Source organism: Orycteropus afer, unplaced genomic scaffold, assembly GCF_000298275.1.
Source record: "Orycteropus afer afer isolate SDZICR_OR568_19922 unplaced genomic scaffold, OryAfe1.0 scaffold00032, whole genome shotgun sequence".
NCBI lineage: Eukaryota > Metazoa > Chordata > Mammalia > Tubulidentata > Orycteropodidae > Orycteropus > Orycteropus afer.
The window spans coordinates 5,881,279-5,904,229 of record NW_006921619.1 but is presented as its reverse complement, the minus strand read 5'-3'; the positions used below and the strand labels follow the sequence as shown (position 1 = coordinate 5,904,229).

The window sequence follows — 22,951 nt, the reverse complement described above, 5'->3', positions numbered from 1 at the left end:
GATCACTCAGGATCGCTGCCAGACTGCAGCTCCGTCTGTCTCCTTTTTTGGTATTTTCACGCAAATTCTTCTGCTAGTTGGGGTTTAGTCCACTTATATATCCTTCCCTTCAAGGCTCAGGGGTCCAGGGTTATCTTCTGTGTCTGTGTTAATTGGTTTCCCTTTTCTTTGTTGAAGAGCATCTGTGTGGTCTTTCTGCCTAGTCCGCCATCTTGCTGAATCTCCCTGAGATTGATTTATTTTACTCAGCATAATGTCCTCCAAGTTCATCCATGTTACACGGTGTTTTGCAGATTCTACATTTTTCTTTAGGGTTGCATAGCATTCCATTGTGTGTATGTACCACACTCACCAGTTTTTTTTATTGCTGTTTTTGGAGGAAAGGATTTTTGGAGGTCCTCATCTGCCATTTTTGCTGATGTTTTCCAGTGCATCACTCTTGGTAAAGATAGGCACTGGGACAGCAGCAGCCTCCCTGCATCCCTAGTGCTAAACTTGTCCAAAAAATTACTGAGGCAGGAGGCAGCAGATTACACCCCTCCTGGATGGAGATGCAAGCAGAGAACTTAAGCTGTTCTGCTTCTCAAAGTTGGATGCGGAGTGAGCGAATATTTGCTGAGCATCTGCACACTAGGTATAAACATTATCTTATTTAAGCCTTACTACAGCCTTCACGAGGAGCTCTGGTAGCATAGTGCCTAAGGCACTTGACTGCTAACCAGAAGGCTGGCGGTTCAAACCCACCAGCCACTCCTTGGAAGGAAGGTTGGGCAATCTACTTCCATAGTGATACTGCCTCGGAAACCCAAGGAGGGGTCGCTATGAGTCGGGTCCGACTTGACAGCATGTTACAACAACAACCACCACCTTCATAAACTTGGAGGTATTCTCCTTATTTTACGCATGAGGGAACTGAAGTGAAGGGATGAAATGCTACAGATCACAGAGCTACCAGGTAGCATCCCTAGGATTCAGACCTCAAAAGGCCATTGTCCTTCCACACTATTTTTCGTTTATTGGGTTGTTATTGTGTGACCACTACATTTACTCATGCTTTCTGATTTAATCATCACTCAACCATTTAATGTAGACTCATTGTCTCCATTTTGTAGAGGAGGATGGAGACTGAGAGGTTAGGCCCCTTGCCTGGATTACACTGTAAGCAGGCTGGGATTCAGAGTTGGCTCTGCTGGACTCCTTAGCCCACAGTGTGAACCACTGTGCAGTGCCGTTCTGTATGCCGAGCATTACCACATATCCTTTTCTGTTCCCTCCCTTCTGGGGACTAGTCTGAGCTGTTTGTCAGTTAAGGAGCCCTTTTTCTGGTGTTTGAAGCCCTAGAGTGACCAAGATCAAAAGAAATTCTCATGGCTAGTCACTTCTCTCTGTGTAGTAGGAAATGCACTAGATTAGGAATCTGGGTATCTGTATTCTTGTTTAGCCCCCGTGGTGGTTATGTTTGTGTGTCAGCTTGGCTGGGCCTGGTTGAGTAGCTGGGCAGCTGGTGGTAGTTATTCCCCATGATGAGAATGGCAGTCAGCTCCATGGTGGACTCTACCACAAGTAGCTGAGTAGCTACTTTGGGTATGTGGTCTGCTTCCCATATATAAGAAGCAGCTTTGGGAATGGTCTCGAGCTTATGGCACGCTTGGACTCTGCATGTAGCCATGTCCTTGTTTAGTAGCCTGCCATGCTCTGCCGACCTTGGGACTTAAAATGGACTTAAATTAATGGACTGCCGTGTGGTTTGGTAACATCGGGACTGTGCCTTTTTACTTGTCAACCTTGGGTTTGTCAGCCTCAGCAGCCAGCAGCTGAATGAAGAAATGCCTTTAGCTCCAGTGAGCTGGGAACAGGAGGCAGAGCTGGATCCCAAGGTTGAGGGGCTTTCACCCAGCCCCTAGAGCCTGGCACTTTGAACTTGGACTTAAAGCTTCCGAACTGTAAGAGAATAAACTCCTGTTTGTTAAGGCCATCCCATTTGTGGTATATTCTTGTCAGACCAGCATTATGTAACCAGAAGAGCCCCTGAATTTGGCTCTCTGATTTCTTGTACTCTCACGGGTCTCGATTTTCTTATCTATAACTGGTATTCAAAGTATGGTTTGCAAGGAAGAAGATACTTTACTCATTTCTTTTTTGTTAGTGGGTTTTATAATGTGATTATAGTGGTTCATGTATATAATTTGTGAACGAATATGCACAGATGGGACATGTATAATCAAGTTTTTTTTTTTGTTTTTTTTAAACTGATGGGGTGCCTAATCAAAGACGTTTGGTAACCACCAGTCTATGAAATCATGGATCTTGGCTACCATCTGTTCCAGTGCCAATAATCTGTTATACTCACCACAAAGCCATCTTGCATTTGGGCTGAAAACTTACAGTGTTAGCTCTTTGGCTACTGTTGACATTGATCCCTTGTTTATATTTGCCATTCTTCAAGTCTTTCTCTAGTTACAATCCCTTTAGCTAGATATGCTTCCCATTTCTCTACAGTGCTTTGGTGCTTCCACTTTCCAGAAGCTGGGTGTGGCCTAGCAGTTGGTTTCAGGAAGTAGCCTATGGACATGGCAGCATAGTTGTTGCCATTTTTTAGACCAGCAGGCAGGTCAGGGACTCTCTCTTACTGTCTTTGCATTGAATCACAGTTGGAGCCAACAACATAGCCCTGACTATTATCTCTGTGAAAACCTGGAGCCATACTCTCTCAAGGTATCTTTGCCTTGTGATGTTGATCACTTTGTGACTGTTCTAGTTAGGAAAGGATGGTTCTTTCTCCCAAAAGAAGGTAAAGAATGCCAGGCAACACCACTAGCTGCTCACCGCCTTTGGGATAAGCCCCCGAGGTTCTGTTGCTCCCTTCCAACAGTAGATTCTGTGCTTCCTCTGTCCACACCCCTTCCCCTGAGATCCAGGCTCTTCACTAGGAGGTCAGTCAGTGCTCTTACTTGCCTTGCTTGTGACCCCTTTTCCAATCCTTTCATAAATACTGTGAGTCCAGCCATCTTTGGGGAACTTACAGTTAATTATTTACCAAAGATGATATAACATCTGTCAAACTCTCCACTAGTGAGACTTCTGATACAACCGATGGAATTAATTCAATGAAATGCAGTAAAACACCATTTAATGTGCTTTGGAGAAAGAAAAAATATTGCCAGTTAACCTGTGACACCCATCAATTGTAAGATGCATCTAGATTTCAAATATTAACATTGGGAAAATAGAATCTATGAGAAGTGGTAGCTTCCTTTCCTACCTAACCCTCAAGTTGGAGATCGAAAACTAGACAGACTAGGCATGTCGGGAGATTGGTGAGAACCTTACAGAACAAATAGAGAAGCCAAAGAAGAACTTGAAGGTACAGCAGCTGGCCACGGACTGTACAATATATATATCTTGAGAAATCCTCTCACCAGGATGTTGTTGAAATCAGTCCTTACTGTCATTGAAAAGACAGAAAGTACTAGTTAACTATTGCCTAAAGAGACTAGGAAGAATGAAGAAATGTTTAAATTAATTTAACAATTAGATGAGTGTCTACTATATGCAAGGAATTATGGAAATTCATACAAATAATGGAATTCTTAAAGATTTTAGTTTTCAAGGACAACGTAATTTCTTCTCTAAAACAGAACTAAATAGTTAATTCTATTAAGAAATAAAATGGCTCAGTTTGGTGGTTGTTCTGGCAACATCAGCTCTTGTAGAAAAGCGAAATAGCCACCCAGCTCTTTCGTGTAAACATATTTTCAAAAGTAGTTGCACAGTTCTTCCAAATTATCCCTAAATTCTTATCAGATGAACATTTTTCTTAAATGTGTGGACCTTCATCTGCTCATTCGATCCATTGATGTTTCTATCAGCTCCCCATAAGCTTTAGAAGCTTATCTCCCTGCCGAAAAAGAAGGGCTAAGTTTTATGCTTTTGTGCTCTTGGTCAAAGAACATATTCTGCAAATTACTTCTGTGTTTGGCTTGGGTGTTACCAATAGTTATATATTATAACCAATAGTTATAATTCTGACTACTGTTTTAATTTCTGACTACTATTTAATGCAAAGAATAAACTGTTTTCTTGAAGTAAAATATGGATCTGTATGAAGGAGGACAGCTCCTAGAACATTTGCTATTTGTCCAGTGAGTCCTTTTAATTTTTTTTTTTTTTATAGTTTTTATTGTGATTTGGGTGAAAGCTTACAGAGCAAATTCATTTTCCATACAGCAGTTCATACATTTTTTTTCATGACACTGACTTCAGTTCCCCACTATGTAACAGCTCTCTTCCCACTTCTTCTCCATAGTTACCTCTTCCCTGTGTCCTTCCCTCCCTTGTTCTCCCACTCCCCTAGCTATCTCCCTGTGTAAACACTGCCCTTTTGTTCTCCCAGGATTGCTCCAAAGAATGTCTCTACCTGATGTAAATGTTTACATCCTAGGCCTGTCTGTTGTTTGTCTGGAAGCCACAGGAGTTCTTTTCCAGGCCTGAAGGGTAACTAGAAGCCATAGTCTCAGGGGGTCTCACCAAGCTTTATCAGACCAGCAAATCTGGTCTTTTTTATGATTTGGAGTTTTGTTCTGCATTGTTCTCCCCTCCTGTTCAGGATCTTCTGCACTGACCCCCTCCCCCCCGCCCCCTAGTGGTTGACAGTGGTAGCCTGGCACCACTAGTTCTTCTGGTCTCATGGACATATAGGCTGAGGATCCCACGGTGTACTAGTCCCTTGTTGTCCAGTGAATTCTCTGACTTTATCAGTTTGATGCTTTAAAAGAAATGATTTCAATTACTTTCCTTAGCTCACTTGAATACTTCCCCACTCCCAAATACAGAGTACTCTTATAGAAATGTAGTAGAAACACTTATTCAATTGGACTTTAGACCAGACTGTCTTTGCTCTCATTTTTAGCTTCCCTAAATTTTAAATGTTTATTTTATAGGTATCATAGCTGCAAATGTCATGGTGTTTTGTTTATGGAGAGTACCTTCTCTACAGCGGACAATGATCAGATATTTCACATCCAATCCAGCCTCCAGTAAGTCTAAATGACTGTGATTGTATTTTGAGATAGAGGTAATACGAAAGAAATATTCTATATATTAATTCAGATGCTATAGAAAAAAGATGAGCTATTTGTCATCAATTACGAGCAAAATCCAGAGGCTAGGCTGTGTGCTTCTTGAGGACAGGCACCTCATCATTCTGACTGCTAGGTCCCAGTTGCCTAAAATAGTGCCTTCTGTGTATTAGGTATTTAAACGTTTTTAATGAATTAAGATCCGTGGTCACTATAAGTTTACTCTTTGAAGAGAATATTATATATAAATTCATGTCTGTGATTGAAATAAACTACACGTACTCTTTTTTGTAACAATTTTTGCTATACGGCCAAGTTGCTTTCATTGAACTGAGAACTTTTATTGGTTGCTTAAGTGTATTTTTTTAATACTAATTAGAAATGTAAGACAGTTTTGTACCACTTTGAAAAATGCATTTTTTATTTGGTTTTTAAGTGAATGTTTTTGTTTTTTATGTTTGATTTGTTTTATTAATAATAATGAAAGACACTAATATAGATAGTAATTTTTACTGGCCATGTGTCCCATGATTACCAGCCTGTGTTTCTCTTTCTCTTGTAGAGGTCCTTTGTTCTCCAATGTTGCTGTCAACGTTTAGTCATTTCTCCTTGTTTCATATGGCAGCAAACATGTATGTTTTGTGGAGCTTCTCCTCCAGCATAGTAAATATTCTGGGTCAAGAGCAGTTCATGGCAGTGTACCTGTCAGCAGGTAATGTCCCTTTAACCTGGGTGCCTCAGAGTACAAGCTCCTCACCTATCTGGAGAAGGGACAAAGGATATGACCCAGCTGGTTCCCACACAGCATATGCTCTGTGCACATATGTATCTCAGGTTGCATGTAGAGAAGCATACAGTAGAGTAGCAGGGCTCTTGCCTTATTTCTCATCTTGCTGACTTCCTCTTACTTGAGTTTTTGCATGAGCCTAGTTTTCAGATAGTCACAACAGGTAGGGGTGTAGGTTAGTGGAGAGTTTAAGCATACCTTTTTTTATCTCACTGGGCCTTGATTTCTCTAGTTCATTCCTGCCATTTTATAGATGAGTGGTTCCTAGACTTCTCATCTGCTTCAAACATCTGGGTCTTTGGTGAATAACCTTAAGCAAGCTCATTTCCCCCAGTGTGCTGAATGGCCAGGAAGGTTTAACACAGCTAACCAAAGACACTGTCAAGAATGAGTTTATTCTGTCATTTCTGTAAGCTGTATGGCTGGCATAGAGCTACTTCTTAGTCCTGGAGATGGCATCATTTCTTACAAGTAGTATGCACAATTCCAGGTCCCTGGATGCCAAATTGTCTGATTGGTCAGTTTTTACTTACTTACTTATTTATAAGTAAAGCTTAGCATTTTTAACCTGAGATCCTTTGGGGAAAAGATGCTTATGTAGATGAACTTTAATACAAAAGGAAAACATTAAATGCCTTGAAGAATCACCCTAATTCAGACAATCTGTTTGCAGAGTTACTTAAAGCAAAGTATAAAAATGTATCCCTAAAATCCCTGCATTTAAAAACAGCATATCTGGCACTTATGTTGTTGTAAAAAAAAAAAAAAAGCACTGAGCTTGGAGACGGCAGACCTGGGTTCAGAACCTATTTCTGCTACCAGCCGTGTGATGTTGCACATGAGACTGAACCTCTCTGGGATAATAATATCTACCTTCTCATAGCAAGGGGTTGTAGAAAGGATTGAATAAAAGCATTGATCACAGGCCCAGAGTGGATACTTATTCACGGTTAATAGAATATTTGTGTGCATCTAGTCCCTCAAAAGTAGAAGCTGAACAATATCTTTAGCTTGTAAGGTCAGTGGGTAATTCTGTCCCCAATGCTGGTTATGTTGTTATGGGTACAAAGTATCTGTTCTCAGATGCCATTAGTTCCTGCAGCATAGGAAGTTGTTTTTTAAAATGAGCCACACTCAGGTGGAGGTCCAGTTCAAATGACATTGGAACCAAGGGAGTCTGTAAAGGATCATCTAGTCCCATGTCTTACAGGCCTCGCTGTGCAGCAGTCCTCTGGGAGCTGGGTGGAATATAGAGTCCCTGATGCCACTCAGAGATTCCACTTAGTGTGTCTGGAGTATGGCATAGAGCATTTGGAGGCAGCTGGTGTGTTTGGGAACAGATCTCCTTTCTTTATTTTATACATGAGGAGAAATTATATCTCAGAGGTACAGTGAATGGCCTACGTCACCCAGTAAGTGAAAGACTTTTCTTTCTCTATAAAATATCTGAAGTGATAGCAGCATAAGTATTCATGCCTGTACCCTCATAGTGATCCAGAGAGAAACCTGACACTATTAGTTTGTGGGGGTAGAGATCAGAAATGGATTTTTTTATACCTCACTGAAGTTACTGACATGTGTTATTTCTCAGGTGTTATTTCCAATTTTGTCAGCTATGTATGCAAAGTTGCCACAGGAAGATATGGGCCATCACTTGGTGCAGTAAGTATATCTAGTTTAAAATCATTAACTTTTAACTTCATTTTGAAATAATTTTAGGTTAACAAAATCTGCAAAATTAATAAGAGCTCCCATATGCCCTTGATGTAACTTCTGTAATAATTGTTAACTAACATCTTATAGAGCCACACTATAATGATCAAAACTAAGAAGTTAACACAGAAACAATACTAATAGTTAATCTGGTTTTAATTTAGAATTTGTACATTTGTAAAGCTTTATAAATTTCAGACTATAGCTTTTTTTCTTTTTTAATGAAACATATTTATTCATTCATTTAAAATACTGATCCACTACATACTAGCATAAATATATTTTTAAGCCAAAAATATCATGGGAAGAACCAGCATTGTTTTATGTTTTTGCAGACTCTTTAAGGTTCAATTAATGGTAAAATTAATGGTAGACAGCTAAATTCTCCTGTCTGCTTCTGTATTCAATCAGTTGCCATTTGTTGGTTTGGTATGAAGAATCTGTCCTCACATAGTAGATTGTATCTTTTAACAGTTGGTCATTTGTAGACAGTTGCTGGAACATAGTACATATCAAGAGGATTAAGTCAGAACTGTGATTTTCCAATGCCATAAACCAGGGAGCCTAACCTAACACTGGCAAATTCTGATTATGGATTTGAATCTGGTATTGTATCCTTCCATTTAGTCGATATTTGAATGTTACCTGTGTGGCAGGCACTGTGCAAGGAAATGCAGATGCAGCCAGTTAGCAAGCTGGTCAAGATTTCTGTCCTCAGGAGTTTATATTCTAGATGCTGAAAAAAAAAAAAAAAAAAAAAAGGGGTGATTTGTTTTGTATTTAATGGCAGATTTCTAAGTGCATGGAGATCTTTATTTTATTTTTTAAGTTTTATTGTGGTGAAATCATACACAACAAGACATTCACCAACATAACAACTTCTACATTTATAGCTCAGGGATATTGCTGACATTTTTCATGCTGTGCCACCCTTATTGCTGTTTTCCAAAATATTCCACCACCATTATCATAAACTCAGTATCCTGCAAACCTGCAAGCAAAAGCTTTCCCTTTCCCTTCCCCCTCCCCCCTCCCCTGGTAACTACTTATAATCTTTGGTATTTTTTATATATATATATATATACACACACACACACACACACACACATATACATGTATCTATATATGTATATAATATATATTTCACACACACACACACACACACACACACACACCCCTAGCTAGGAATTTCCTCCCCCCTCCCCTCTCATCCCTAGTAACCAACAAAGAAAGTTACCTTCCAGGTATGAACCTTTCCTTGACTTTTTACAATAGTGGACTAATACAATATTTGTCCTTTTGTGATTGACTTATTTCACTCAGCATAGTGTCCTCCAGGTTCATCCACGTTATGCAATGTTTTGTAGATTCTACATTATTCTTTAGTGCTGCATGGTATTCCATTGTATATATGTACCACAGTTTGGTTATGCATTCCTCCATTGAAGGGCATTTAGGTTGTTCCCATCTCTTTGCTATTGTGAATTGTGCCGTGATGAACATGGGTGTATCTATTCATGTCCTGGCTCTCACTTCTTTAGGATATATACCTAGTAATGAGATTGCTAGATAATACGGTATTTCTGTTTCTAACGTTTTAAGGAATTGCCATCCTGCTTTCCACAGTGGTTGTATCATTTTACAGTCCCATCAACAGTGTATGAGAGTCCCAATCTCTCCACATCCTCGCCAGCATTTGTTATTTTCTGTCTTGTTGAACTTTGCTATTAATGCTGGGGTGAGATGGTATCTTGTTTTCATTTGCATGTCTCTAATGGTTAATGGAGCTCTGGTAGCATAGTGGCTAAAGCACTTGACTGCTAACCAGAAGGCTGGCGGTTCAAACCCACCAGCCACTCCTCGGAAGGAAGGTTGGGCAATCCTACTTCCATAGTGATACTGCCTCGGAAACCCAAGGAGGGGTCGCTATGAGTCGGGGCCAACTTGACGGCACATAACAACAACAACAAATGGCTAATGGGGAGTTCTGGTAGCATAGTGGCTAAAGGCACTTGACTGCTAACCAGAAGGTTGGCGGTTCAAACCCACCAGCCACACTCCTTGGAAGGAAGATGGGGCAATCTACTTCTGTAGTGATACTGCCTCGGAAACCCAAGGAGGGGTCACTATGAGTCAGGTCCGACTTGACAGCACATAACAACAACAACAACAACAACATGGCTAATGATCATGAACATTTCTTCATGTGGTTTTTGGCTGCCTGAATATCTTCTTTGGTGAAGTGTCTGTTCATGTCTGCTGCCCATTATTTAAATTGGATTGTTTGTCTTTTTAATGTTGAGGTATTAGACTTTTTTAATAAAATTTTAGAGATCAGTCCTTAGTCCATTATGTCATTGATGAATATTTTTTCCCCAATCTCTGGGTTCTCTTTTTGCTCTTTTGGAGGAGTCTTTGAATGCATGTAAGAATTTAATTTTCAGAAGATCGTAGTCATCTAGTTTCTCTTCTGCTGTTTGTGTATTTTGGGTTATGCTTGATAGTCTATTTATGCCATAAATTAGGGCCCCTAAGTTTGCCCTATTTTTTCCATGATGAACTTTATAGTTTTAGGTTTCATATTTAAGTCTCTGATCCATCTGGAGTTAGTTTTTGTGTATGGTGTGAAGTACAGATCTTATTTCATTTTTCCACAAATGGATATCCAGTTTTGGCACCACCATTTGTTAAAAAAGACTGTCTCTTCCCCATTGAATGGATTTTGAACCTTTGTCAAAGATCAGCTGACCATAGGACGATGGATCCATTTCTGGGCTCTCAATTTTGTTCCACTGGTCTGTGTGTCTGTCGTACCAATACCAGGTTGTTTTGACTACTGTGGCTGTATAGTAGGTTTTGAGATCTGGGAGTGTGAGACCTCCTGCTTTGTTGTTGTTCTTCAGTAGTGCTTTGCTTATTTGAGATCTCTTTCCTTTCCATATAAAATCAGTGATTGGTTTTACCATATCTTTAAAGAATGTTGATGGAATCAGGATTGGTGCTAAAGGGGCAAGGAGGCAGCATCTTTTCACCTCCTCTTACTACACAAGAGTAGGACAGAATCACCATCACCAGTCCAGGCCTCTTCCTATGAGGCCAGACAGGCTGCCACCCTCCAGTCCTCTTATCAACCTTGACACAACCATCCCTCTCATGGCACCCACCACCTCTCTGCTGGGTTAAAAAATTCGCTGCAGTGGCCACACAGAACTCACAGATTATGCGGTTTATTAGGGAAGCCAACAGACTACAATTCAAGTTCAAGAACACGCTCAGTCTCTCTCAGCCGACAGCCTCTCTTTCAGCAGTACATCTTTCTCAACAGCTTGTCTCTCTCAGTCGGCAATCAGAGATATCTTCTGCCTCTAGGAGGGCTCATTTTGAGTTTGGCAGAGTGGCAAAATGAACCAATCCCAGCATCAGAGTTCTACACACCTGAGAGAGCAAGTGAACTTTCCCAGAAGATTACTTCCTGCTGCCCCAGGTTGATGACTTTAACAATCAGGAGTTTCAGTAATCTGGTGGAAGTTACAAAGACTGTGGCTAGAAAAGCCATAGCATGTATTTTACTACACCACAGGCCATCTCCTAGTTTTTCTAGCCATTATCCCTTTGATATTTCAAAATTAACATCCCCTTCACCATCGGTTTAAGAATAACCACACCCGTGAAAGCGTGTAAGCTAGCCACTTCATGCTTTTATCTCACCCCATTTTAAATAGCCAGTTTCTAATTTGCCCATCCCTATGGTGTTAGGCTGGGTTCTCTAGAGAAGGAAACCAGTAAAGCTTATATATATACATATAGAGAAAGAGAAATTTATCTTAGGAAAGTGGTTCACACACTTATAGAAGCTGGCAAGTCCCAAGTTCTTGGATCAAACATCAAGCTGGAGGTTCTTCCCAACTCATGCAGCTGCAGGGGCTGATAAGCTGAAGGTGGCAGGCAGTATACCAGCTGTTAACTCCAACAAATGACAGAGCCAAGATTTCCAGGCCAAATGGTGGATTGTTCATTCGTGGACAGTTGTAGGCAGCATAACAGGATCCAGATCCATAGAAGAGTGTCTCTTTTCCTAGGATGTCCATAAATATATTGGAAGCAGGCCATACCCCTCGGGAAACTCCCTTTCAATTGATTGGCTGCTCAAAACATATACATCTGATCCCATCATGGGAATAACCCACATCACAACTGCTTAAAACACACAGAATTATGGTCCAGTCAAGTTGACACACAGCTCCAACTATCACACCTATTATACCAGTACTCTGAGGAGACAAGCATGTTCCTTTCTCTCTGAAGAATCTTCTGTTTTTCTTGGAACTTTAGACATCTGCATCCATATATAAGCAAAGTCCAGCCCAGTGCAAGCCATCAAATAACAGCAACTTAACACCAGCTCAGTGTCAAACATCTTCCTCTTCATTTGGTTGCATTTTGGTCAGCTCAGCCCTAGCCATCTGCCAAAAGGGCAGGGAGGGCGTATCTTCTGACCTCCTCTAACCCCACAAGAGGAAGGCAGAATCACCATCAGTAGCCCAAGACCTATGCCTGCAAGGCCAGACAAGCCTCCTCCTTCCTACCCTCTCACCAACCCTGACACCAACCGTTCCTTCCGCAGCACCCACTACCTCTGCTGGGTTCAGTAATTTGCTGCAGTGGCCACACAGAACTCACAGATTATGGGGCTTATTAGGGAAGCAATAGGCCACAATTGAAGTTCAGAAATGCACCCAGTCCCTCACAGCTGGCCGTCTCACTTAGCAGCTGGCAGTCTCAGTAGCACATTGCTCTCTCAGGAGTGTGTCTCTCTCATGCTTTTCTCTCAGCAGCATGTGTCTCTCATGTCTCTCAGGAGCACGTTTCTCTCAGCAGCACGTCTTTCTCAGCCAGCAGTCAGAGAGACCCCTTCTGCCTCTAAAAAGGCTCCTTTTAAGCCTGGCAGAGTGGCCAAACTAACCAATCCCAACATCAGAATTCTATACACCTGAGAGAGAGAACTTCCCAGATGATTGCTTCATACCCCTGGCAACAGAAATACCCCAGGTGGATAACTTTAACAATCAGGAGTTCCTCAGTTGCTCATGGCAAATTCCACCATGGAGTTTACAAAGACTTATGGCTAGAAAAGCCATACCAGGTAATTTACTACACTGCGCTGTCCCAGCTAGGTCATGGGTACCAGCTGCAAGTTTGGGAATCACTCTTCCCTTCACTTTGGACCAGCCAGCACCTTCTCTCTCTCTCTCTCCCCCTGCCCCCACTCTCTTTCTCATCCTTAGTCCTCAGGGACTATGTCAATGCCCGGAGGCTTACAACTCATTGCACTTCAGACCAGCCAGCCCTTCCTCTCATCCCCAGCCTCCATGGGCTAGGTCACAGAGTACCATACTCAGCCCGTTTCTTCATTGCTGCACTTCTCCCACTTCCACTCAAGTGGACCCAGGTGGTCACAAGCAAGCAGCATACAAGGCCAGCTACTCTCCAGCTTCCTTTAACTTCTACTCTGGAAGAGGTTTCTCTTATGGGCCATGACTTCCCTGCCTTAATGCACCCAAAGCCAAACTGCTTGCTTGAAATTCAAAAAGCCAAAAGGTCATTTTTTTCTCTGTAGGTCCTATCTTCAAATGCAAATTTCCTCACTCAGCAGGTTCTGGGCAGGATTTCCTCTTTTAGCATATCCAGTCAAGTATCCACTGAGGGCAGACTTACATGATTTCTGTTATCCATACCCAATAATAATTTCTAATGTACAATTAGGTGAGAGAACATCAGTATCCTTAAGACATTCAGATAAACACATAATCCTTTTTAAGAGATTCCAGTTTCATCTCTTCACCTTGATTATATTCTCATTCTGTGTGTATGGGCTTGGGTCTCTGGCTGGGTGTAACCAAAAGCCTCAGCCTCTGGATCAATTATCCCCTTTAATTGGCTTGGCTCTTGCTTCAGGCCTTTTTCCCCTCAGCTGCAGCATAATGTTTCTATATTCCACCATTACAGGTAACACCAACAAAAATAACCATTTAAGAATCCAAAGTTTCACTTCCTAGGACCCTTCCTTCTTTCTTTTACAAAATCCCATGTTTCTGTGAGTCTGGGGCCACTGTTACAAATCCCACTTCTGACACCAACTGCCAAAGGGGCAAGGAGGTGGCATCTTCTGACCTCCTCTTAACTACACAAGAGAAGGACAGAATCGCCATCACCAGCCCAAGGCCTGTTCCCATGAGACCAGACGTGCAGCCATCCTCTAGCCCTCTTACAATCTTGACACCAACCGTCCCTCTAGCAGCACCCACCACCTGTCTCCTGGGTTTGATAATTCACTGGAGTGGGCACACAGAACTCAGATTATGGGGTTTATTAGGGAAGCAGCAAGGGAGCTCTGGTAGCAAAGTGCCTAAGGCACTTGACTGCTAACCAGAAGGCTGGCAGTTCAAACCCACCAGCCACTCCTCCGAAGGAAGGTTGGGCAATCTACTTCATAGTGATACCGCCTCAGAAACTCGAGGAGGGGTTGCTATGAGTCAGGTCTGACTTGATGGCACATAATAACAGGGAAGCAACAGACTACAATTCAAGTTTAAGAATGTGCTCAGTTTCTCTCAGCCAGCAGTCTCTCTCTGTCTCTCTCTCAGCAGCACATCTCTCTCAGCAGTATGTCTCTCTCAGCTGGCAATCAGAGATATCTTCTGCCTCTAGGAGGGCTCATTTTGAGCTTGGCGGAGTGGCAAAACAAACCCATACCAAAAGAGTTCTACGTACCTGAGAGAGCAAGCAAACTTTCCTAGATGATTTCTTCCTGCTGCCCCAAGTGGATGACTTTAACAGTCAGGAATTTAAATTGCATGGTCCCACCCAGTAATCTGGTGGGAGTTACAAAGACTATGGCTAGAAAAGTAATTTATTGCATAATTGTAATTTACTATACAGCAATCAGGATTGCATTCAATGTAGATTGCTTTGGGTAGTATTGACATTTTCACAGTGTTTGATCTTTCTATCCATGAATGTAGTATGTTCTTCCATTTATGTAGATCTTTCATAGTTTCTTGAAGTGGTGTTTTATAGTTTTCTTTGTGTAAGTTTTTTGTGTTCCAGGTGAGATTTAGTCTCAAGTGTTTTATCTTTTTTTTTTTTTTTTTAATTGTGCTTTGGGTACAGATTTACAGAGCAAAATTTGTTTCACATTAAACAGTTCATGTACCTTTGATTTCACAGCCTGATTACCATCCCCAACCCTTATCCACTCTCCTCACCTCCCTTCCCTGTGACCCCCTCCCTGTGCTTTTCTTAACTGTGCACTCCTGTCTGTCCAGCTTTCCTTTCATGTGAATGCTGCCCCTCTGGTACCTTGTGGCTGATTGCTTCATGGGGTGTATCTCCGTAGAGTAGGTGGGTGCATCACCCTGGGTTGGGTGTTCTGCATGTAAGTCTTTCTACTGTTGGGCTGAGAACCAGTCCCCCAAGTATTTTACCTTTTTGGTAGCTATTGGAAATGATATTGATTTCCTTATTATTCCTTATTGCTGGTGTAGAAGAGTCCAACTGATTTATGTATGTTCATTTTGTATCCTGCCATTATGCTAAATTTTTTAATAAGTTCCAGTAGTTTTCTTGCTGAGTCTCTTGGGTTTTTCTGTGTATAGGATTCTATCACCTGCAAATAGGGATAATTTTACTTTTTCCTTACCAATTTAGATGTCTTTAATTTCCCTTTCTTGCCTTATTCCCCTGGCTGGGACTTCCAATACACTGTTGAATAGAAGTAGAAATAGAGGGCATCCTTGTCTCATTCCTGTTCTCAAGGGGAGTGGTTTCAGTCTCTCTCCATTGAGAATAATGTTGGCTATTGGTTTTGCATATAAGCCCTTTATCATGTTGAGGAATTTCCTTTCTCTTCCTATTTTTCTGAGAGTTTTTTAATCAAGAATGTGTTGGATTTTATCAAATGCTTTTTCTGCATCTATTGATATGATCATGTAGTTCTTGTCCTTTATTTTATTTCTGTGATGGCTTACATTGATTGTTTTTCTAATGTTGAAGCATCTTTGCATACCCGGTATGAATCCCACTTGGTCATGGTGTAGTATTATTTCTTTTTTGATATGTTGTTGGAGTCTGTTGGCTAGGATTTTGCTGAAGATTTTTGCATTATATTCATGAGGGATATTGGCCTATAGTTTTCCTTTCTAGTGGTGTCTTTGCTAGTTTTGTTGTCAGGGTTATGTTTGCTTCATAAAATGTATTTGGGAGGAATCCATCCTTTTCTTTGTTGTGGAATAGTTTGAGTAGGATTGGTTTCAGCTTTTCTCTGAATGATTGGTAGAATTCTCCAGTGAAACTGTGGACCAGGACTTTTTTTTTTGGCTCAGATTTTTATTTTTAAATTTATTTTTATTGTGATTTGGGTGAAAGTTCACAAAACAAATTAATTTTCCATACAGCACTTCTACACATTTTGTTTCATCACACTGACTGCAATTCCCCACTGTGCTGGTTAAGTTTGTGTATCAACTTGGCTGAGCCAGGTTGAGTGGCTGGGCAGCTGGTGGTAGTTATTCCCCATGATGAGACTGGCAGTCAACTCCATGATGGGACCTACCACAAGCAGCTGAGTGGCTGCTTAGGGATCTGGTCTGCTTCCTGTATATAAGAAACAGCTTGGGGAATGGTCTCTAGCTTATGGCATGCTTGAACCCTGCATGTAGCTCTGTCATTGTTCAGCAGCCTGCCATGCTCTGCCGATCTGGGGACTTTCAATGGACTTGAATCAGTGGCCTGCTGTGTGGTTTGGTAACATCGGGTCTGTGCCTTTTTGTCAACCTTGGGTTTGTCAGCCTCAGCAGCCAGCAGCTGAGTGAAGAAAAGCCTCCAGCTTCAGTGAGCTGGGAGCAGGGGGCAGAGCTGTAACCCAAGGTTGAGGGGCTTTCACTCAGCTCCTAGAGCCTGGCACTTTGAACTCAAAGCCTCCAAACTGTAAGAATAAACTCCTGTTTGTTCAAGCCATCCCATTTGTGGTATATTCCTGTCAGAGCGGCACTAGGTAAACAAAACACCCACAATGTAACAGCTCTCTTCCCAATTCCTCCTGTAGTTATTTCTTCCCTGTGTCCTTCCCTCCCGTACACTCCCCCCTCCCCACCCCCAAGCTGCCTTTCTGTGCAAACACTGCCCTTCCATTCGCCCATGATTGATTGTTCCAAGGAGTGTATCTTTCTGATGTAAATGTTCATCTCATATGCCTGACTGTTGTTTGGCTGGAAGCCACAGGAGTGAGTTCCATTACAGACCTGAAGGGTAACTAGGGACCATAGTCTCAGGATTCTCACCAGGCTCTATCAGACCAGCAAACCTGGTCTTTTTTTTTATGATTTTGAGTTTTGTTTCTACATTGTTCTCCTACTCTGTCCAAGATCTCCTACATAGGTCCCCCTCTGAGTGGTTGACAGTGGTAGCTGGGCACCAGCTAATTCTTCTGGTCTAATGGTCATATAGGTTGAAATCATATAGGTCATATAGGTCACATTGTCTACCAGCTCCTTGGACTAATTGTTTCCATGCATCTTTGGTTTTCTTCATTCTTTGCTCTGGACCAGGAGAGACCATTGGTTGCATCTAGATGACCGCTTCCAACTTTTAGACCCCAGTCACTACTTACCAAAGTAGGATGTAGAAAAGTGTTTTTGTGTAGTATTTTAATGCCATTTGAGCTTGAATGTCCCCTGTGACCATGGTCCCAAGCCCACTGGTCCAACTACCTGCTCCCTCAGGGTGGCTGGCTGTGCCAGGACTTTTTTTTGTTGGTAATTTTTTTATGGCCTGTTGAGTAGCCACTGCCTTCGTGTTAGTTGTTGCATGAGATAAAGAAAATATGAGTTGAAACACATAAATTGTGCCAGCACCACGTTTCATAGAGTAAACATTCTATGAAGAAAAGAAAGAGTTTTAAGAAAACATGTAGGTCACAGGACAAGATACAGGCCATTTCAGGAAAATTACATGCCATCAAGCAGACTCCTAGTGGCACCACAGGACAGAATGGAACTGTGCCATTGGGTTTCCTAGGCTGTTATCTTTAAGGGAGCAGACTGGCATGTCTTCTTTCCCGCAGTGCTGCTGGTGGGTTTGAACCAACAGCTTTTTGGTTCGTAGTCAAGGCTTAGATAAGGATTGTTTTTCCAAAATGAACCTTTTCCTGGTTCTCTTCCTTTGTCTTTCTTTTGGTTCTTCTCATTCCTTGTTTTCCCTTTTGGAGTTTTCCCATTTTTTCTTTACTATTCGTTACCCTTGCTCTTTGCCCTCATTTCCCCCTCCTCGGATATTGTGGGCTTTTTTTTTTCCCTCTTTCCCTCTCTTATTTTTGTTTTTATGGTTGTTTTTTGATTTCTTTTGTCTAACCGAGTGGGAGACAGCAACCTTTCCCACACAACCCAACCATACCTACACCTCTTGCAGCCCCACCCACTGAGTGAGGGCCACCACTTGCTTTTGCACCAACTGACCAACAATAGCTGGTGGCCAATACCAGCTCAACTCACCATGAAATGCTCTTTCAGAGCAGCTAACAGAGACTCTCATTCTCTATTTCTGATTTGCAATGCAAGTATTATATAGTGTGATTAGTACAGTGAGGAGCATGTAGTAAGAAAAGTGGAAGTGGTAGTTCTTCTTCAGTCATCAGAAAAGTCTTCTATGAAAAGAAAAAGTCTTCGGTGTTTGTTTTATAGCTAATCCCAATGTCTTTAGCTGTACTTGGCTTCTGGAAGCAGAGGTTTCATAGGGCAAATTCATTTAAAAATCACAATGGAGGAGACTTTTTGCTTAGGGGCACTACATTATATTAAAGATGGTGGAATAATTTGCAAAAGGGTAGTGGACTAGTTGCACAGCGTGCAGGGTCATCAGTGTCACTGAGTTACACATGTCGAAATTGATGAGAAAACCACAGTAGAAAAATATCTCAAATAGCATTAATATGACAGATAGGAAGATTATGGAATTGTTTCTTTTTGAAAAAATAAGTAAAAAATCGCATGTGTACATTGATTACAAAGGCATTCTGGTGGCGTATGCCTACGGCATTTGACTGCTAACCAGAAGGTTAGCAGTTCAAACCCACGAGCCACTCTGTGGAAGGAAGACAGGGCAGTCTTCCATAAAGATTTACCGCCTTGGAAACCAAAGGGGGTCGCTATGAGTCAGATTCGACTCGATGGTAGTGGGTTTGGTTTGAGTTTATATTGATTACAAGTATATCATTAATGTACATAAACAGATATTGATGGAGAGCAAAAGATCTTCACCTCTAATCAAGGAGGCAGATGTCTTGGGTCTACATGGATCATGCCCTGAAATTATATATAAAATATGTAGAAATGTGACATTTTCCTGAGGAGAGGGTCCATTTTCATGAGCTTCTTAAAAAGCCTGACAGCCCTCTATATGAGGGTAGGCCCATATGTTTCTCAAAAAAGCAAGCTCTGATTTATTCAAACATACCAGTATGTTTGAATTTGTATAGATAAAGTCACATTAGGAAAGTTCTAGAAGGATTATAGAACAGCCTTCTATCTTTAAAGTAATGTACAATGAGTACAGTAAGTTGTAGTCACAACATATAAATGCACAACTAAAGAGGATTTTCTGTAACTGTAAAATATGTGTAGTGAATTTTAGGAGATAATTGTCCATGGGAAAGTAAGTTTAAGGGAAACTGACAGAATTTTAATGCTATTTTTCATATCTAATATAAAATTGTTTTTGTTTTTGGGAAAGTATATTTTATGGTGCTTTTTCTTCTCACCAAATAAGGCTGCAACTTGATTTCTGTAGGGTTTTGCTAGGTATTGTTTAAAAATAATCCTGGGATATTAAAGTTTGGCTCATGCCTTAAAGCCTCAGGCATGATGGGCTTCTGTTTACTCTTCCCTCCAAATTCTTAGCGACATTGACATCTGCTCTGCTTAGTACAGTATGTGCTGATAGATTTGGGGGCAGATGTTGAAGTACCACCCAGAACAGATCTTTCAGAATTAATATAAATATGGCCAGTATAACATGTTGCACCCCAGGGAAACCATGACCGAGCAAGTTTTATGGGGAAACAAAGCAGCCACCTTCTGAGATGGGTGTGAGATCCTTGAAAGTTGCTGTGACTCATTTAGGGCGTAGAGTACAGAAGTGGGGGAGAGTTGAGCACATCGTGGAGGTGGTGCATATGTGTTTCCATGCAGCAGTTGATCACCCTGTTAAGGCCCATCAGGATTGTCAAAGAACCTCATGTGTTAGAAGTTTAGCATCTTCCAGGGGAGCCCAGCTTGGCCACCATATAGAAGCAGACAGTTGGTCTTAAATGTAGAATATAGAATTCATTTTGACTCTTAATCCATACTCCAGAGTTGGCATGTATCACCACACCCAGGGTAGCCACCTCAGTAAGTAAGTAGCTGAGGTTATTCTTTGCGTGTTTTTCTTCTGCCTTTTCAGCTTAGGCCCTGGGTGGTTGTAAAAAGGGTGTTGGGGCAGCATCTGACCTCCTTTAACTTCACAAGGGGGAGAAGGATCAAGAGAATATTAACAGCCCAAGGCTTTAAGGCAGAGGTCAGACATGCCACCACTCTCCAACCTTTTTACCAATTTTGACACAACTCTACACCCCACAGGACTCTGCTTCACTACTGAGTTCAAAAATCCATTGCAGTGGCCACACAGAACTCACAGATAATACTCAAGATTATGGAATTTATTAGGGCATTACCAGGTTACAGTTCAGGATCAGGAACAACTCAGAGTCAGGGCAGCCTCTTCTCAGCAACGCCTCTTTCTTTCTCTCTGGCCCTTGGCCTCTCAGTTCCCTGGCCTCTTGGCCTCTGCCCTGCTCAGGCAAGTGTCACAAAGCTCTTTTAGCTTTGCCAGTAAGCAAAAGCACCCCACTCCACCAATAAACCTCAGCCCGAAGGCATGTAGCTTTTTGCTGGCAGGTCTGTTGCTGCCGTTTCTCTGCTGTTGCTTCTTATTGCCTCTTGCTGTCCCAGCAAAGCGTTAAAGCTCTCCCTCTCTTTCTCTGTCTCCTGGGTCAGGGAGGTTCAGTTAAGGGATCTTGGGTCCAAGGAATACACTCCACTCCTGGTTCTTCTTTCTTGATGGTAGTGAGATTCCCCTTTCTGCCTCTGGGCTGGCTCATTTTAAGCCTACCTAGCAGGATGGCAAAACTGACCAATCCCCATGTTAGAGTTCCATACACCTTATTTGCATGGTCCCATCCTCACAAGGGTGCTGTGAACCTTATTTGCAGTATTAGCAAGCTGTCCAATCCCCTGGGTGGGCCGCAAGCACCTCGCATTTGCATAATCCCAGTTGTTTGGTGGGAATTACAAAGACCATGGCTAGAAGGGTTATATTGAGTAATTCACTGCACCACAGATGTCTTTGTCCACTTACCTTAACTTGGGTCTGTGTTCTGAGGGATATTCATGCTGTCCTTCCACCTTGTAGTTATATAGCACATTCCTAGGATTGCAACTTGATTTGGTTTCCCTGTTGGGGCCATCGATAACAATGTGTTACAGGCTGCGGACAACTGGGATCCCTGGGACTCATAATATAATTTTGTTGATGTATTACTGCTTCCTAAAACATAAGATGATTCTGTATTCTGAAACAATCTTTCACATAGAAGACACTAAGAAAACAGATGGTGATTATGGGGTGTGTATGGTGTTTTCTGGGAGCTCTGGTGGTATACTGCCTAAGGCACTTGACTGCTAACCAGAAGGCTGGCGGTTCAAACCCACTAACCACTCCTCCGACAGAAGGTTGGGCAATCTACTTCCGTAGTGATACTGCCTCGGAAACCCAAGGAGGGGTCACTATGAGTCAGAATCAACAGCAGTGAGTTTGGGTTTTTTTAATGATGTTTTCCAGAATTATGCTTTTTTGATATGAAAAAGTAGAGACTCTCATTTTAATTAATTATAGGAGCATGTTTTAAAAATCCTTTTGCTCTTAGATGTCTTTTTTGAAATATACTATTTGGAAATAATTTGAAGCTTTCAGAAAAGTAGTAGGAATAGTACAAAGGACTCCCCATAAAGCAACCTAAATAACCCAAAACTCAGATTTACTGAGTAAATTTCCTGGGGCTCCTTTGTAGTCCCACTCTCCTGCTCCCCCTCTCACCCTCCACTTTTTGTTAAGATAGATGAGTTTGTACTTATTTTCTAGAGTTTTATATTAATGGAATGATACAGCGTATAGTCTTCTTGTTTGGTTGTTCTGGCTTCATTTACTTTGCATGATTTATTTGAGATTTCATCCATGTTGTGTGTATCCGTGTGTATTGCTTTATACTGCTGAGTAGTAGTCCATTGTATGGATATACCACAGTGTATTTATGGACAGTTGGGTTGTTCAGCTTTTGATTATTATGAGAGAAGCTGCTGTGAACATTTGAGTTCAAGTCTTTGTGTGGACATGTGCATTTCATTTCCTTGGGTAAATACCTGGAATGGAATAACTGGATCATATGGTAGATATGTGTTTGACTGTTAAGGACCTACCAAACTGTTTTCCAAAGTGTTTAAATATTATTTTACTTTCTCATTAGGAGTAGCTGAGAGTTCCAATTTCTCCACATCCTTGCCATCACTTAGTATGGTCAGTTCTTTTATTTTTAGGTATTCTAGAGGTGCTTCTGGGAGCTCTGGTAGCATAGTGGCTAAGGTACTTGACTGCTAACCAGAAGGCTGGCGGTTCATATCCACCAGCCACTCCTCGGAAGGAAGATGGGGCAATCTACTTCCGTAGTGATACTGCCTTGGAAACCCAAGGAGGGGTCGCTATGAGTCAGGTCCGACTCGACAGCACATAACAACAACAACAACAACAAAGAGGTGCTTCTAAGGTGCATTCTGGCTGTATTTTATCCAAGACATTTGTTGTTCTTCTGGCAGTCTATGGTATATTCATTATTGTTCACCAACACCATAATTCAAATGCATCACTTCTTTAGTCTTCCTTATGCATTGTCCAGCTTTTGCATGCATAGGAGGCTATTGAAAATTCCATGGTTTGGGTATTAGTCCTCACCGAAGCTCTGGTGGCATAGTGCCTGAGGCATTTGACTGCTAAGCAGAAGGCTGGCGGTTCAAACCCACCAGCCGCTCCTTGGAAGAGTGGGCAATCTACTCAGAAACCCAAGGAGGGGTCACTGTGAGTTGGAATTGACTCGGCTGCAGTGAGTTTGTTTTTTTTTTTTTTAAGTCCTGCCACAGAGCAGAGGCCCACAGTCCTTCCAACCCCCAGTGCACCACACTGAGTATAGTTGGCATTGTGGTTATAAGATGTTCCATCGATGCTTCAGACA

At 41.7% G+C, this 22,951-nt stretch overlaps 1 protein-coding gene across 1 annotated transcript in view; it reads left to right on the top strand.

The window, feature by feature from the left end:
- Nucleotides 1–22,951, top strand: part of PARL (presenilin associated rhomboid like) — an 83,302-nt gene that overhangs the window by 42,355 nt on the left and 17,996 nt on the right. The window contains exons 5-7 of the mRNA XM_042780291.1: nucleotides 4,941–5,036; nucleotides 5,641–5,790; nucleotides 7,457–7,527. Coding sequence (XP_042636225.1) covers nucleotides 4,941–5,036; nucleotides 5,641–5,790; nucleotides 7,457–7,527 — 317 coding nt within the window. The remainder of the gene's footprint in view (nucleotides 1–4,940; nucleotides 5,037–5,640; nucleotides 5,791–7,456; nucleotides 7,528–22,951) is intronic.